At 36.7% G+C, this 18,021-nt stretch overlaps 1 protein-coding gene across 4 annotated transcripts in view; it reads right to left on the bottom strand.

Moving 5' to 3' along the window:
- ATP11B (ATPase phospholipid transporting 11B (putative)) overlaps positions 1-18,021 on the bottom strand; it is a 122,064-nt gene that overhangs the window by 60,374 nt on the left and 43,669 nt on the right. For all 4 annotated transcript variants that reach the window (XM_079923278.1, XM_079923276.1, XM_079923277.1 and 1 more), the window contains 5 exons: positions 15,252-15,299; positions 13,043-13,107; positions 10,472-10,553; positions 8,498-8,648; positions 7,209-7,406 (listed from right to left, as the gene is read on the bottom strand). In XM_079923278.1, the coding sequence (XP_079779404.1) occupies positions 7,209-7,406; positions 8,498-8,648; positions 10,472-10,553; positions 13,043-13,107; positions 15,252-15,299 (544 nt within the window). The remainder of the gene's footprint in view (positions 1-7,208; positions 7,407-8,497; positions 8,649-10,471; positions 10,554-13,042; positions 13,108-15,251; positions 15,300-18,021) is intronic.

Genomic DNA, 18,021 nt, shown 5'->3' with positions numbered 1-18,021 from the left:
CAAGAAACAAGAATAAGATGTAATTAAAAGACGACCATTCTGGGAATTCCCTGGCTGTGCAGTGGTTAGGACTCTGCGTTTCCACTGCGGGGACATGGGTTCGATCCCTAGTAGGGGAACTGAGATCCCGCAAGCTGTGTGGCCAAAAAAAAAAAAAAAAAAAAAGACCATTCAGATATACTAGGATATTAGAAATTAAAAACATTACAATACAAATAAAAGAAATCAAAAGATAGGTGGAACCAGAGGGCAGACGGCAGAAGCAAGAAGAACTACAATCCTGCAGCCTGTGTAAAAAAACCACATTCACAGAAAGACAAGATGAAAAGGCGGAGGGCTATGTACCAGATGAAGGAACAAGATAAAAACCCAGAAAAACAACTAAATGAAGTGGAGATAGGCAACCTTCCAAAAATAAATTTCAGAATAATGATAGTGAAGATGATCCAGGACCTTAGAAAAAGAATGGAGGCAAAGATCGAGAAGATGCAAGAAATGTTTAAAAAAGACCTAGAAGAATTAAAGAACAAACAAACAGAGATGAACAATACAATAAATGACAATGAAAACTACACTAGAAGGAATCAATAGCAGAATAACTGAGGCAGAAGAACAGATAAGTGACCTGGAAGACAGAATGGTGGAATTCACTGCTGTGGAACAGAACTAAAGAAAAAAGAATGAAAAGAAATGAAGACAGCCTAAGAGACCTCTGGGACAACATTAAACGCAACAACATTCGCATCATAAGGGTCGCAGAAGAAGAGAGAGAGAAAGAACCAGAGAAAATATCTGAAGAGATTATAGTCAAAAACTTCCCTAACATGGGAAAGGAAATAGCCACCCGAGTCCAGGAAGCGCAGCGAGTCCCACACAGGATAAACCCAAGGAGAAACACGCCGAGGCACATAGTAATCAAATTGGCAAAAATTAAAGACAAAGAAAAATTATCAAAAGCAGCAAGGGAAAAACGACAAATAACATACAAGGGAACTACCATAAGGTTAACAGCTGATTTCTCAGCAGAAACTCTATAAGCCAGAAGGGAGTGGCATGATCTGCTTAAAGTGATGAAAGGGAAAAACCTACAGCCAAGATTACTCTACCCAGCAAGGATCTCATTCAGATTCGATGGAGAAATCAAAAGCTTTACAAATAAGCAAAAGCTAAGACAATTCAGCACCACCAAACCAGCTTTACAACAAATGCTAAAGGAACTTCTCTAAGCGGGAAACAAAAGAGAAGAAAAGGACCTACAAAAACAAACCCAAAACAATTCAGAAAATGGTCAGAGGAACATACATATCGATAATTACCTTAAACGTGAATGGATTCAATGCTCCAACCAAAAGACACAGGCTTGCTGAATGGATACAAAAACAAGACCCGTATATATGCCTGTCTACAAAAGACGCACTTCAGACCTAGGGACACATACAGACTGAAAGTGAGGGGATGTAAAAAGATATTCCATGCAAATGGAAACCAAAAGAAAGCTGGTATATCAATACTCATATCAGATAAATAGACTTTAAAATAATGTTACAAGAGACAAGGAAGGACACTACATAATGATCAAGGTATCGATCCAAGAAGATATAACATTACAAATATATATGCACCCAACATAGGAGCACCTCAATACATAAGGCAACTGCTAACAGCTATAAAAGAGAAAATCGACAGCAACACAATAATAGTGGGGGACTTTAACACCTCACTTACACCAATGGGCAGATGATCCAAAATGAAAATAAATAAGGAAACAGAAGCTTTAAATGACACAAAAGACCAGATAGCATTAATTGATATTTATAGGACATTCCATCCAAAAATAGCAGATTACACTTTCTTCTCAAGTGCGCATGAACATTCTCCAGGATAGATCACATATTGGGTCACAAATCAAGCCTCAGTAAATTTAAGAAAATTGAAATCATATCAAGCATCTTTTCTGACCACAACACTATGAGATTAGAAATGAATTACAGGGGAAAAAAACGTAAAAAACACAAACACATTGAGGCTAAACAATACGTTACTAAATAACCAAGAGATTACTGAAGAAATCAAAGAGGAAATCAAAAAATACCTACAGACAAATGACAATGAAAACACGACGATCCAAAACCTATGGGATGCAGCAAAAGCAGTTCTAAGAAGGAAGTTTATAGCTATAAAAGCCAACCTCAAGAAACAAGAAAAATCTCAAGTAAACAATCTAACCTTACACCCAAAGGAACTAGAGAAAGAAGAACAAACAAAACCCAGAGTTAGCAGAAGGAAAGAAATCATAAAAATCAGAGCAGAAATAAATGAAATAGAAACAAAGAAAACAATAGCAAAGATCCAATAAAACTAAAAGCTGGTTCTTTAGAAGATAAACAAAATCGATAAACCATTAGCCAGACTCATCAAGAAAAAGAGGGAGAGGACTCAAATCAATAAAATTAGAAATGAAAAAGGAGAAGTTACAACAGACACCACAGAAATACAAAGCATCGTAAGAGACTACTACAAGCAACTCTATGCCAATAAAATGGACAACCTGGAAGAAATGGACAAATTCTTAGAAAGGTATAACCTTCCAAGACTGAACCAGGAAGAAACAGAAAATATGCACAGACCAATCACAAGTAATGAAATTGAAACTGTGATTAAAAATCTTCCAACATGGGCTTCCCTGATGGCACAGGGGTTGAGAGTCCGCCTGCCGATGCCGGGGATAAGGGTTCGTGCCCCGGTCCGGGAAGATCCCATGCCACAGAGCAGCTGGAACCGTGAGCTATGGACGCTGAGCCTGCGCGTTTGGAGCCTGTGCTCTGCAACGGGAGAGGCCACAACAGTGAGAGGCCCACGTACCGAAAAAAAAAAAAAATCTTCCAACAAACCAAAGTCCAGGACCAGACGGCTTCACAGGTGAATTCTATCAAACGTTTAGAGAAGAGTTAACATCCATCCTTCTCATACTTTTCCAAAAAACTGCAGAGGAAGGAGCACTCCCAAACTCATTCTACGAGGCCACCATCACCCTGATACGAAAACCAGACAAAGATATCACAAAAAAAGAAAATTACAGACCAATATCACTGATAAATATAGATGCAAAAATCCTAACAAAATACCAGCAAACAGAATCCAACAACACATTAAAAGGATCATACACCACGATCACGTGGGATTTATCCCAGGGATGCAAGGATTCTTCAATATACGCAAATCAATCAATGGGATACACCATATTAACAAACTGAAGAACAAAAACCATGATCATCTCAGTAGATGCAGAAAAAGCTTTTGACAAAATTCAACACCCATTTATGATAAAAACTCTCCCGAAAGTGGGCATAGAGGGAACCTACCTCAACATAATAAAGGCCATATATGACAAACCCACAGCAAACATCATTCTCAATGGTGAAAAACTGAAAGCATTTCCTCTAAGATCAAGAACGAGACAAGGATGTCCACTCTCACCACTATTATTCAACATAGTTTTGGAAGTCCTAACCATGGCAATCAGAGAAGAAAAAGAAATAAAAGGAATACAAATTGGAAAAGAAGAAGTAAAACTGTCACTGTCTGCAGATGACATGATACTATAAATAGAGAATCCTAAAAATGCTACCAGAAAAATACTAGCGCTCATCAATAAATTTGGTAAAGTTGCAGGATACAAATTAATGCACAGAAATCTCTTGCATTCGTATACACTAATGATGAAAAATCTGAAAGAGAAATTATGGAAACACCCCCATTTACCACTGCAACAAAAAGAATAAAATATCTAGGAATAAACCTACCTAGGGAGACAAAAGACCTGTATACAGAAAACTATAAGACACTGATGAAAGAAATTAAAGATGATACCAACAGATGGAGAGATATAGCATGTTCTTGGACTGGAAGAATCAATAGTGAAAATGACTATACTACCCAAAGCAATCTACAGATTCAATGCAATCCCTATCAAATTACCAATGGCACTTTTTACGGAACTAGAACAAATCATCTTAAAATTTGTATGGAGACACAAAAGACCCCGAATAGCCAAAGCAGTCTTGAGGGGAAAAAACGGAGCTGGAGGAATCAGACTCCCTGACCTCAGACTATACTACAAAACTACAGTAATCAAGACAATATGGTACTGGCACAAAAACAGAAATACAGATCAATGGAACACGATAGAAAGCCCAGAGATAAACCCACGCAACTATGGTCAACTAATCTATGACAAAGGAGGCAAAGATATATGATGGAGAAAAGACAGTCTCTTCAGTAAGTGGTGCTGGGAAAACTGGACAGCTACATGTAAAAGAATGAAATTAGAACACTTCCTAACACCACACACAAAAATAAACTCAAAATGGATTCGAGATGTAAATGTAAGACCCGACACTATAAAACTCTTAGAGGAAGACATAGGAAGAACACTCTTTCACATAAATCACAGCAAGATCTTTTTTGATCCACCTCCTAGAGTAATGGAAATAAAAACAAAAAAATGGGACCTAATGAAACTTCAAAGCTTTTGCACAGCAAAGGAAACCATAAATACGAAACAACCCTCAGAATGGGAGAAAATATTTGCAAACGAATCAACAGACAAAGGATTAATCCCCAAAATATATAAACAGCTCATGCAGCTCAATGTTAAAGAAACAAACAACCCAATCCAAAAATGGGCAGAAGACCTAAATAGACATTTCTCCAAAGACATGCAGATGGCCAAGAAGCACATGAAAAGCTGTTCAACATCACTAATTATTAGAGAAATGCAAATCAAAACTTCAATGAGGCATCACCTCACACCAGTTAGAATGGGCATCATCAGAAAATCTACAAACAACAAATGCTGGAGAGGGTGTGGAGAAAAGGGAACCCTCTTGCACTGTTGGTGGGAATGTAAATTGATACAGCCACTATGGAGAACAATATGGAGGTTCCTTAAAAAAGTAAAAATAGATTTACCATATGATCCAGCAATCCCACTACTGGGCATATACCCAGAGAAAACCATAATTCAAAAAGACACATGCACCCCAATGTTCACTGCAGCACTATTTACAACAGCCAGGTCATGGAAGCAACCTAAACGCCCATCGACAGATGAATGAATAAAGAAGATGTGGTACATATATACAATGGAATATTACTGAGTCATAAGAAGGAACGAAATTGAGTCATTTGTTGAGACGTGGACGGATCTAGAGAGTGTCATACAGAGTGAAGTAAGTCAGAAAGAGAAAAACAAAGACCGTTTATTAATGCATGTATGTGGAACCTAGAAAAATGGTACAGATGAACCAGTTTGCAGGGCAGAAGTTGAGACACAGATGTAGAGAACAGACATATGGACACCAAGTGAGGAAAACCGCCATGGGGGATGGTGGGGATGGTGGTGTGCTGAATTGGGCGATTGGGATTGACAGGTATATACTGATGTGTATAAAATTGATGACTAATAAGAATCTGCAGTATAAAAAACAATGCAAAAAAAAAGATAGGTGGAAAGATAAAGTTCATGAATTCTCCCAAAAAGATTATAAAAACAGAGAAATTAAAATTGAAAGTCAAAGAAATCAGAGAGTCAAGATAAATGATCTGACATCCAAAATAATAAATTTCAAAAGAAAATCCCATAAAACATAAAAAGACACTTTATCAAAGAAATAATATAAGAAAAATTCCTAGAACTGAAGGACTTGTGTTTCCAGGCAAAAAGGGCTCACAGAGTTTATTGCCCAATGAAAGAAAAAAAAAAAGACTCACACCAAGGTATATCATAAAATTTCAGATTCATTGAATAAAGGGAAGATCCTAAAACACTAAACACTTCCAGAGATAAAACAACAGATCACACATAAAGAACTGAGAATCAGAATGGCATTGGATTTCTAAAAAAAACACTGGAAGCTAGAAATAAATGAAGAAATGCTTTTGAAATTTTGAGGAAAAATAATTTCCAACCTGGCATGTGTTACCCAGATAAATTATTTTTTTTTAAGATTTGTTTATTATTTATTTATTTTATTAATATTTTATTTTTTGGGGGGCTGTGTTGGGTCTTATCTGCAGCACATGGGATCCTCGTTGAAGCATGCGGGATCTTTCATTACGGTGCGCGGGCTCCTCGTTGGAGTGCGCGGGCTCCTCACTGGAGTGTGCGAGCTCAGTAGTTGCTGCACGTGGGATCTTAGTTGCCCTGCGGCATGTGGGATCTTAGTTCCCTGACCAGGGATCAAAGCCGCGTCCCCTGCACTGCAAGGCAGATCGCTTACCACTGGACCACCAGTGAAGTCCCTACCCAGCTAAATTACTAATCAAGTGTAAGAAGGGAATAAAGATATTTTCAGACGTGAGAAGTTTCAAAGTATTTCCCTGTTATGCATCCTTTTTCAAGAAGTTATTAGATGTGTTCCACCAAAATAAGAGAATAATCAACAGGTGGGAAGACATGGGATCCAGAAGACAGGAAATCCAAAACGGGTGGGAGACAAAGGAAGTTCTAGGGTGATGGAAAAGCAAGCCCACGGTGACAGCAGAGAAGCAGGCCCAGAAAGAAGTCCAAATTGAAGCAGAAAAATAAAAGGCTTCAAAACAGAAAGTCAGCGAGATAACAAGAAAGAGAAAGGAAATCCTAGATTACCTGGTGTGTTTGAATACGTGGAGAGATGGTTCATATACTTGTCAGAGATTTGTTTGTGGTAAATGAAAATTAAGCAAATAAAAAACAGAGCAATTAACTCCAGCAAAACCAAAATACATAAGAAATAAAAATGTAAGTATAGTATTACAAAGAGAACAAGGAATTAGTAAATAATACCAAAACAGTCCTAATAATGTAAATGAATATTTATTAAATCCCAAATTGTGATTTAACAATACTGGGGTGTCATGGGGAGGCAAAGTTGGTATATGTCTGGGTATGCGTGTGGAAGGAGTAGTGTAGTATTATATGTTTAGATTCCATAGTAAATAATGTCTCAAATTTAAAAATCAAGAAAGAATACTATATAGAAATACAGTGCTAAGTAATGAAAAAAACAGCTTAAGATTTCAAAATGGGAAACAAGAAATTAGGTGTGGAGCAAAGAAAGTGTGGCTGTTTTTTGGTATAAGCCTTGTAATATTTAGTTTTATTAGTCTTTGTACACTTATTATTTTGATAAAAATAACAAATTAGAAAAAAAACGGATCATTTTTACCTGTCCAAGTTCTTCATTCAGATCAGAAGTATTGACTTGAGCTTTCTGATCTGATTCTTCATGATAGAGATCAAGATCCCAGCCAATAAAAAATGATCCAAGAAATTTCTGCATTTCAACTGTCACATATAATGAAATTGGAATGATGAAATTGTAGAGTACCAAAAAAGCAAGGAAGTCTGAAATAAATTTCAGAATCTAGGGGAAAAAAATGATTGCTTGATAAGACAAAAATATGAAGGAAATTATCGGATAGTTTCATATCTCAACAGACCATCAACTATATTCTGAAGCAGAAAAGTCTCATGAAATGAAATTCATTTACTGAATTGTCTTTTTAACAGATTTCCTTTGGTTATTTTATTGCTCATTAGAATCTTGAACAAATTAAAAGAAGAAAGGTTAGAACCAAATTACTTAATTTGTTACTTTTTAGAAGCTACCAGAAAAGCCTGGTGTGACTGAAATTACTTATGACAAAATTATAATTAGAACCTCTGTAGCATACTTACCATTCTATTTCTACACATCAAAATCACAGATAACTAAAAACTGACGGTAATTTTAAAAATGTAAAATAATTGCTAGGCTAGAACTGCTAGAAATTAAAACTCTCAATTACAGATTACACAGGAATAGCCTACTTCAATGGCATAGCAGTTCCACATTTTAAAATATGTTCTGTAAAAGATAAAATACCTAATTGTAAATGATACTGAAAATATGTTCCTGTGATTATCTGCTTTTTGGTCTCTTGACATTCAAACTTATCTTCCAATATTTGCACTTTAATCTAAAGTGAAATTTGGAGAACAATTTACCAAAACTGCACGTTAACTTCTCCTGGTAGTCCATATTTACTCAGTTTAAAACTTTTTATGACATAATTCGTATTTATACCACCAATATATTGACAGTAAGACTCCTTGAATTATTCTGATAGAAGTGAAAATTCTATTTACATACAGTAAGTAGAATAAAAATTTCAATTTGTATTACTGAAGTGGAATGCCAATACAGATGACTTAAATGTCTGTGATCTCTTTTAATTATTCAAGTCATGCCATAGGGAATATAACTGCTTATGCTGTAAAATGTAAAAAGCATACCAGTACAAACATGCTGGCTACTCTTCACGTGCAATAACCTTTTGTCACCCTTCAATAGTGATAGTTTTAGGGATGACAGTGGTCACTCCTATCAGAAGTCACTACCAAAGCATTAAAAGAAATAAAATTTCCAAAGAATAAAATTTTCTTTGTAACAGAGTCAAGAACACCATGAAGTACCTTACTACTATTTCTTTGATGTTCTGTTTTTTGGTTATACCAAGGTTCATCCCATTTTTCTTCAGCTTGCCATGTATATTTCAAGATAGTACTGATGATGGCTTCAGAAATAAGAATTATTAGATAAATTATCAAAAATGTATTCATTGACCTGAAATGAAGAAAGAGAATATAAAATGTATCAATTATATGTTACTATACTCATTTGTTTGGAAATTAACATTGGTATTAAATAAGATACTAAATATCAATATATAAGATATAACGGTAGCTATTTAAAGGACACAGTCTATGTTTTTAAGAAATGACCATTCAATTCAATCCGTTTACTAGAAATAAAAGAACAGATACATAAGATTACAAGCATATTTACTATAGTTAACTACTGTTCAAAATGCTTATAGTGGGCTTCTCTGGTGGTGCAGTGGTTAAGAATCCACCTGCCAACGCAGGGACATGGGTTTGAGCCCTGGTCTGGGAAGATCCCTCATGCTGCGGAGCAACTAAGCCCACATGTGCCACAACTACTGAGCCTGCGCTCTAGAGCCCGCGAGCCACAACTAGAGAAAGCCTGCACACAGCAACGAAGACCCAATGCAGCCAAAAATAAATAAATAAATAATTTTGTTTAAAAAAAAAAAGAAGAGCACATTTCTGCATTAGCGTGTCCCAGGAAGAAGAGAGACGTGAGAGGCAACGCTGAGTCATCCCAGCTCCTCTCAGCAGAGCTCAGCTGACCCTCAGCCAATCCACTCATCTGTGACAATGAATGGAAGTGAATGAGTTGTAGGACAGTTTATGATGCAGCAATTTGGTGGCAGTAGCTCACTGGTACACCCTCTATGTTGGTACTTCCCCTCAGCCAATAAACCTACCTAAGTCTCCCATTAGGCAGGGAGACTCCCAAAAGTCTTTTCTTTGGGGGGGAAAAAATTGAAATCTTGCCATCTGTGACAACATGGATGAATCTAGAGGTTATTATGCTAAGTCAGACAGAAAAAGACAAATACCGTATGATCTCACTTATATGTGGAATCTAGAATAACAAAACAGGGACTTCCCTGGTGGTCCAGTGGTTAAGACTCTGCTTTCCAATGCAGGGGGTGTGGGTTCGATCCCTGGTCAGGGAGCTAAGAACACACACACAGTCCCTGGTTGGGACGCTAAGATCCCACATGCCTTAAAAAATCCAAAAACATAAAACAGAAGCAACATTGTAACGAATTCAATAAAGACTTTCAAAAATGGTCCACATCAAAAAAATAAATAAATAAAAATTTAAAAAATTAAAAAACAAAACAAAATGAAAACAGACTCATAGATACAAATGGGTGGTTGCTTGCTGGTATTGGGGGGATGGGTAAAATAGGCGAAAGGGATTAAGAGGTATAAATCTTGGGTTATAAAATAAGTAAGCCATGAGAATGTAATATACAGCATAAGGAATATGGTCAATATTATTGCAATAACTTTGTATGGGGCCAGACAATTACTAGACTTACTGTGGTCAACATTTCATAATGTATGCAAATGTCAAATCACTATGTACTACACCTGAAACTAACATAATATTTTACGTCAACTATATTTCAATAAATTAAAATTAAATAAATAAAAATGAGAAACCATCCCTATCTTCAAGGATACCATCGTTTGTTGACTTGAAATATATATTTTTATATACATATTTTCTACATATAGAATAATATACATAGCAATAGTAATATTGGGACTTCCATGGTAGCTCAGTGGTTAAGACTCTGCGCTCCCAATGCAGGGGGCCTGGGTTTGATCCCTGGTCAGGGAACTAGATCCCACATGCATGCCACAACTAAGAGTTCACATGTTGCAACGAAGGAGCCCTCAAGCGACAACTAAGGACCTGCGTGCTTCAACTAAGACCCAGTGCAAGAAAATAAATTAATTTTTTAAAAGTCCTATTTATGTGTAAATAAATGAAAATAGTTTTCTTACTTTTCTACTGCAGATCGTTTCTGTGATTTGCTCTTGTAATTTAATGCCATCTTAGTTTCCATTCCAGTATACACAGCAACACCTGCAAAACAAACAGTCTTAAGATAATCCTCTACCATGTTTCACAAAAGAAATGTACTCACTAGCACGAAAGAAAATCTAAGAAACTTATCATCTGAGAGTTGTCAGAATTTGGCTTTCCTTTAAGTCTTTCTGGAGTTTTTTTTAAAAGGCTTTCCAAGTGCAATTTTGGGAAATTCCAGTCATTCAACCGGTTGAATGAGGAAAGCATGTGGGTTCTGTTCCTGAATTATAACTGGGATATCTGAATGAAAGAGGTATTATTTGAGTTGGAATTGATGGAGGAAAGAATTCGGAAAGATAAAGAAGGCAGGGAAGGCCATTACAGACAGAGCAAACAGTGTTAACAAAGACAAATAGAAAAGCGCTTTCTGTTAGGCTGTAACAATGGACTGGCGTCAGTTTGAAAGACCTTGAATGCCAGAATCTGGAGTCTAGACATAATCTCATAAGCACTGGAAAGATAATATGGAATGTCAGAGTAAATGAAATAAACACAAGGAAAGTGCTATTTTAAAAATATGTGCCTACGTGAATGACTGAGATGAGAATGACAGTAATAAGGGGACTAAAACTGGGGTAGGACCAGTCTTATTTAAAAACTTTGGAGTTAGAGCTTGGTTTGAAGGCTAGCTCTGCCACTTATCAGTTCTGTGACCTTGAGTAAGTTATCTAATCTTTCTGAGTCTCAATTTCCCCATCTTTAAATGGGAAAAATACCTAATAAAACTGGTATGAGAGTTGTGTGGCAGATTAGCAAAATGCCTAGAAACAGAAAGACGATCAATAATTGGAATTTTCACTATTGGAATTATCCTTCCAAGGCAGGGATTAAGGGCACCAAAATTATAGAAATGTGAGAAATGAGACAAAATGGTACAACACAGAGAGGTGGTGCTGAGGAAAACAATAGCAGACCCATTTAAAGGCATTCAAATACACGTTTCCTAAATTGAGTGTGAAAGGTGTTACTGCTAGAGAGGTGTTAAAATACAGCATTACAGGAGAGGGCCTAAAAGCCCTGGAGGTTTTCTCTGGCTTCTGCCATTAAAACTTTACTATGGTCCCCTTTTTAAAATTGTGGTAAAATACACATAACATACAGTTTGCCTTTTTAATACAATTCAGTGGCACTTAGTTACATTCACAATGTTGTGCAACCATCCTATCTAAGTTGAGAATATTTCATCACCCGCCCCCCCGCCAAAAAAATCCTGTACCCATTAAACAATCATTCCCAATTCCCCTCCACTCCCCAGATGCTGGGAACCACTAATCTACTTTCTGTCTCTATGAATTTGCCTGTTTTGGGTATTTTAAGTATAAATGGAATCATACAATATGTGGCCTTTTGTGTTTGACTTCGTTCACTAAGCATAATGTTTTCAAAGTTTATATATGTTGTAGCATATATCAGTACTTCATTTCTTATGGATGAATAATATTCCATTACTTGGATATCCTACACTTTGTTTATCCATTCATTAGTTGGTAGACATTTGGGCAGTTTCTACCCTTTGGCTATTGTGAACAGTGCTGCTATGAACATTCTCATACAAGCCTTTGTTTGAGCACCTGTCTTCTTCAATTCTTTAGGGTATATAGCTAGAAGCAGAATTGCTGAGTGATACAGTAATTCTATGTTTAACTTATTGAGGAATTGCCAAACTATTTTCCACAGCAGCTGCAACATTCTACACTCCCACCAGCAATGTATGAGGGTTCCAGTTTCTCCACATTTTTGCCATACTAGTTATATTCCTTTTTTAAAAATATATGGAATTCTTTATCAGAGAGCCTAATACTGAGAGATAAGATACAGTACAGTTAACAGGAAAGAAGAGACTGAGGAAGAAGAGCTCAAAAGCTGTAAATATTCAGTGAATAACACAAGCTGGCCAGAATATGACGGGCCATTCCTGAAAGGCGAGGAGCCAGTTGACAGCTACAGGTTATCACTGACTTCACAATTTACCTAGAGTTGACTCAGAGCATAATGAATTAGTTTAGCTCGACAATGCAAGAGCACTATTTATTCATCCTTTTGATCCAGTCAGTGTATGTTCCAACAGTATCTGTTATATAGTCACAGATCAATAAGAATTCATTGAATGAATAAACAGATGAACAAATGAGTCAGCAGTTTTAACAATCCAATCTACGAATAATCATAATGGAATTTTATACAAGTGGTTTACTGCACCAAGGTGTCAGAGTATATAGTTCTCAACACCATTAACAGAAGTGCCAGAATTATCTTAGCATGGAGTATTCACGAAGAAAATATAAGAGCAAGGTTCTAACCTATTACTCAAAAATAGGAATTAACAAAAAATATAACACAAAATTATATTAATACAATCTTTGAAAGAAAATTATCATAGACAATACATTATCTAACCAAAAGACCACAAATACTGTGCTTTTAAAAATACTTCATATAAAGCATCAAAACGAATCTATAATTTAAAATTTTCAATATATACAAACCAAAAATTTCTTTTGTGTTTTTTAATCTGGCTCCACGAAGCAAGAGACTCTCTGGCCCCAGAGGTCTAGGGAAAAAATAACCAAAATCATTGAATATATTAAAATTTCAATTAAATTTTAAAATGGCATCTTTAACAGACAGAAGGTACTTCAGCTATACTTATAACAATGCTTTCATATAAAACCAAAATCTCTGCTACTGTAAAGCTGTCGAGGTCAATCATGCTGCTAGTTACCATAACAACAAATATCTGCCTTAGCATTTCAGTCATTTTAAGATCAATGGCTCAGAAATAAGACTATGCCTGCAGATAAAATCACAAAGCCACTTGTTTCAGAAGTTTAAACATAAAACTCAACAAAACCAAAAATTAAGCAATGATTTTAAAATGTTTTACACAAGATAAAATTCTGAGCAAAATCAATTAACATTTTTCAAAGGGAAAATACAGAATTAAAATGCAGTGTAAACAGGTTGTGTGAAGAATAAAATGCAAAATAAACAAATTGTAGTATGATTTGTATATAACTGCATGAGTTCTGCACAATTAAAATTATACTAGGTTATAGAAGATAACATAGTAAGTGAGTTAGTACTTTTTCTAGGCAAGATCAACACTACAACTTGACTACTTGCATTGCATACTTCTTGGAGCACAGGTCTTCTTGCTGTTTGAATTTCTCTCCATAAAGGAGATATAAAACGAGAAGAAATAACTAGAAAGGAAAATTGTATTTTCTTAGTGATAGCAAATGATAAGACTCTGGTATGGATAAGTAAAAAAGCCTTGATTTTGTTGATATTCCTTATCATAAGGCTTTTCTGAAATATACATACACAGTTATCCAAATCAAACAGAATCTGAACCAATTCTGAAGAGGTCTGCAAACCTAAACACTGTAAAAAAAATAATCCAATGAACACAGTCGGTGGGGGGCCAGGTGTTTGGGCTATGGTTAACAAGTATGGTTTTATTATATAGTCGTATCTGGAGCACCCTGAATGGATATTCCAAAATCAATTATTCAGGAGCCATATTATAGCTCTTTTCTACTTGGTTTTGGTTCCAGCAATGAATAGAAAAACTTTGAGCTCATGTTGGCATATAAAATTGGGATATAATGATAGAAAGCTTCAAATTAAAAGATAATTCATCAGTTCACTCTGGTTGCTTTAGCAAAGAACATGGCTCTTTTTTTTTTTAAAAACCATTCTACCTGCTAAGGTAACATAATTGATCTTTTCCTTTACCAGCCACAATATCTTAATGCAATCCATACTACGTATCCACACATGCATCCCAATATGTCACTGTAGAAATCAAAATAAAACCCAGTCACTGTTATTCAGCAGGGGTCCTACACTTAAAAAGACCTTGTTACAGTTTATTGAACGTGCTCCTGTATTGACTTTTATTAAAAGTGCGAATCCATGCTGATGCATATTTCTGGTAGCTTGTCTTGAGGATTTCATTTTTAAAAATTCTCAACTCTTTATGTCAGTGACTTATTTCATGCAGTCAGTATAAATTGAACGTCTCCAGAAAGAGGTGGAGTGCTAAGTTAACTAGAAGTTCAAGGGCTGATTCCAAGGTTTTTTCTAAATTCAGCTTTGTGGTCATGAGTAACAATGTAATCTCACCCTATCAGAAAATCTTTGAAATGAGCCAAAGCCTTTCATGTAGGTACCAGAAATTAACCTGAATTATTGAGGGAAAACAAATCAAAACAACCAACCAACCAAATAACCAATCAGAAGAGTATATAAGAAGTTACTGGCCAATAAATACTCTAGTTTGTAAGGAATGATCTTGAAGTGAAGAAGACCATAATATTTTTATTTGTTAAACATTACATAAGACATTTTTTGTATTAGAGACTTATGTGGTGGTACGTTTAGATGTGTAAGGATCTGGATAGGGACCACTATGATTCCTTTATGTTACTACCCAATATATCAGACAAAGAAATATGAGTACACAAATAATCTTACTAAATGTTTTTGATGTCATTTCCTGGCATTTGCTTCATCCTCATCTCATCTGCTGCTGCTAGAAATTACTAGAAGATGAAATGCTAAATGTTTTTAAATTAACCCTTTCCCATGATATGGGATATGGATATACTTGATATGGATATACTTGATTTTAGTCCCTCCCCCAAACAATTCTTACTTATAAGCGATTGGATAATACAAATTTATTCTTACCTTACAATTTCTTCCATTTGTTGAGTTATTATCATTCGTCCCATGAATCTATCAAAGAATTCACTATGTTACAAAAAAACTAATGAATGATACATTACTTATGACATCAATGGGTGGAAAATTTTAAGACAGTTCTGGCACTATTCTTAGATATGAAACAAAACCAACCTTTTGCATATATGAATGGTCCAATATTCATGTTAGAAATTACAAAGGTAAATCAGTCATTAAGCTTTAAAAAATTAATATTCTTAGAGTCCCAAGGAGCGATCAGGGGTGCTGTTTGTCTTACCATCCTCTTCTGCTTCACCCCTTTCCCTTTCCTGAACTGTTTTGTGGAGGAGCAGTGTAAAGCCTTCCCTCACTATGAAGTGTGCTCCTTGCCATCTGCTGCATAATCTTCCTGGGCTTCGCAGATGATGTACTGAATCTGCACCGGCGCTATAAGCTGCTGCTGCTGCCCACAGCTGCCTCACACTACTTCTCCTCATGGTCTATTTCGCCAACTTTGGCAACACGACCTTTTTGGTACCCAAGCCTTCTGCCCAATTCTTGGCCTGCATCTAGACTTGGGGATCCTGTACTACGTCTACATGGGGCTGCTGGCAGCGTTCTGTACATGACCCTCGTCAACTTGCTACTTAAAGTCTTTGGGCCCATGCATTAGAGAAACCTCACTCTGTTCCTGCTGCTGCTACATGTCATGGGCAGTGTTGTCACCTTCTCCAATGGGTACCAGCTTGTCGAACTCTTCTGTGATATCTGAGTCCCCTAATCCACTGCCCTTTGCTTCACAGCCTCCAGGGTTCCTGACTCAGGCTGACCTCTTCTGGATCAAGACTGCCTCTGGGCTCAGGCCTCTCCCACCCTTCATTCTCCTTCAGATTTTGTACTCAACATTTCCTTTCCCCTGTGATTACTGACATCCTGGGCTTTTCTTGCCCTCTAATGACTACTGATTGGACTTTGCCTATGGCTTTCTTCAACTTGCCACTCTGCCCTCTCCGTCCCATCTCTGCACCCTTCTAAGGTGGGATACTGTAGCTTTTATGCAGTTACCCACAACTCTGACACTCAAGGAATACGTTGGGCCTGGTGATAGAGGACACAGGCTCCTGGCTGGGGATAAGGACACAGGCTCAAAGATGACTTGACATTTGACTATAAATTAAGTATTCTGATGATTAAGAGCAGGCTGGGGGCGCCAGGTGTTCCAAATGGTGACAAGAAAGTATTGTCTTTAAAAAAAAAAAAAATTCTTGCCATCTCTACTCCAGCTATAAGCAAACTAATGAATGAAAAAATGTTTTCAAAATGGCAATGCAAATGTAATATATTATTATGATTATCAGTTTGGTCATGATGAGACTTTATAATTGCTACACAGAGATGCATATATTATTTAGCCAACAATGAATGCTCATACATTTTTATCACAGTTTACTAAATAAAGACTCCGGTAACCAGAATCATTCATTCACTCATTCACATACTTATTCATGCACTCATTTATCCAACAAATATTCACTGAGCAAACTACTATGTGTGAATTACGTGTGGAGGGTAGAGTAGTAAGTAAAAAAACTATTAGTGACCTCCAGAGCTTCTTTAACTTTTGGTTTCCTGAAATTTAGAGTGAGTGGCCTGTTGTTATAATGAATTTTCATAGCCTGGCCTTTTAGTTCCAATTTCCACTACCAAAACAGCTCCATAGCACAAAGTCAACTCAAGTGAAAAATTACTTTCTATAATAGTGAGAGGTAAATTCTGAGTTGAAGCAAATTCTGGGCAGAGCCTCACGTTAATCATTTAACTATGCAAAGAAGTATTAAGCATGACTTTCCAAATGTCCCCTGTTATCCCTCCTGTTTCCAGGTTACAGATGCTTCACCCCTTGTAGACTTTGGATTCATTATTTCTTGCTAATCTCTTACTACTTCTTCCTTCAGCCTCCTGTATCAGGGAGAAGCACTGCTTTTTTTTTTTTTTTTTTTTTTTTTTTGCGGTACGCAGGCCTCTCACTGTTGTGGTCTCTCCCGTTGCGGAGCACAGGCTCCGGACACGCAGGCTCAGCGGCCATGGCTCACGGACCTAGCCGCTCCGCAGCATGTGGGATCTTCCCAGACCGGGGCATGAACCTGTGTCCCCTGCATCGGCACTGTGCCACCAGGGAAGCCCTGCTTTTTTTTTTTTTTTTTTTGCTGTGCCGCGTGGCATGGGGGATCTTAGTTCCCCAACCAGGGATCGAACCCATGCCCCCTGCAGTGAAAGCATGGAGTCTTAACCACTGGACCGCCAGGGAAGTACTGATTTTTAATTATCTCTACTTAACGGAATTTTATGTAGCTCTGGTTTGAGCCTCAAACTTTGGATTTAGATTCAAAGAGCCAATTCAGCTGGTGACTCCTAGACCCTGTTCAGAGATAATGTGTGGTCAGTCTTTCGATTTTCCTGAGCCAAATGGCAACAAGAGACCTGTTCTCCTTCATTTTATCTGTCCCGTTATCCTTGATTCAAAAGCACTTCTTGTATTTGTTCATGCCAGTACCATGCTGGATTAACTCATTCTGCACTTTCCATAGTCCTTTCTCCAAACCCACACTATGATTTGTTTCAAAATGGAAAAGAGCTTTATTATTCTTTACTGATTATAAAGACTGAATACACTCAAATACACATACTTTATAAAATGATTCAGACGATGTAAAAAGACGACAAAAAGGAAACAACAATCATCAGTAACCCCACTACTCAAATAAAACATTATTAA

Source organism: Stenella coeruleoalba, assembly GCF_951394435.1.
Source record: "Stenella coeruleoalba genome assembly, chromosome: 5".
NCBI lineage: Eukaryota > Metazoa > Chordata > Mammalia > Artiodactyla > Delphinidae > Stenella > Stenella coeruleoalba.
The sequence above is the reverse complement of the archived record's forward strand: the minus strand, read 5'-3'. Positions and strand labels throughout refer to the sequence as shown.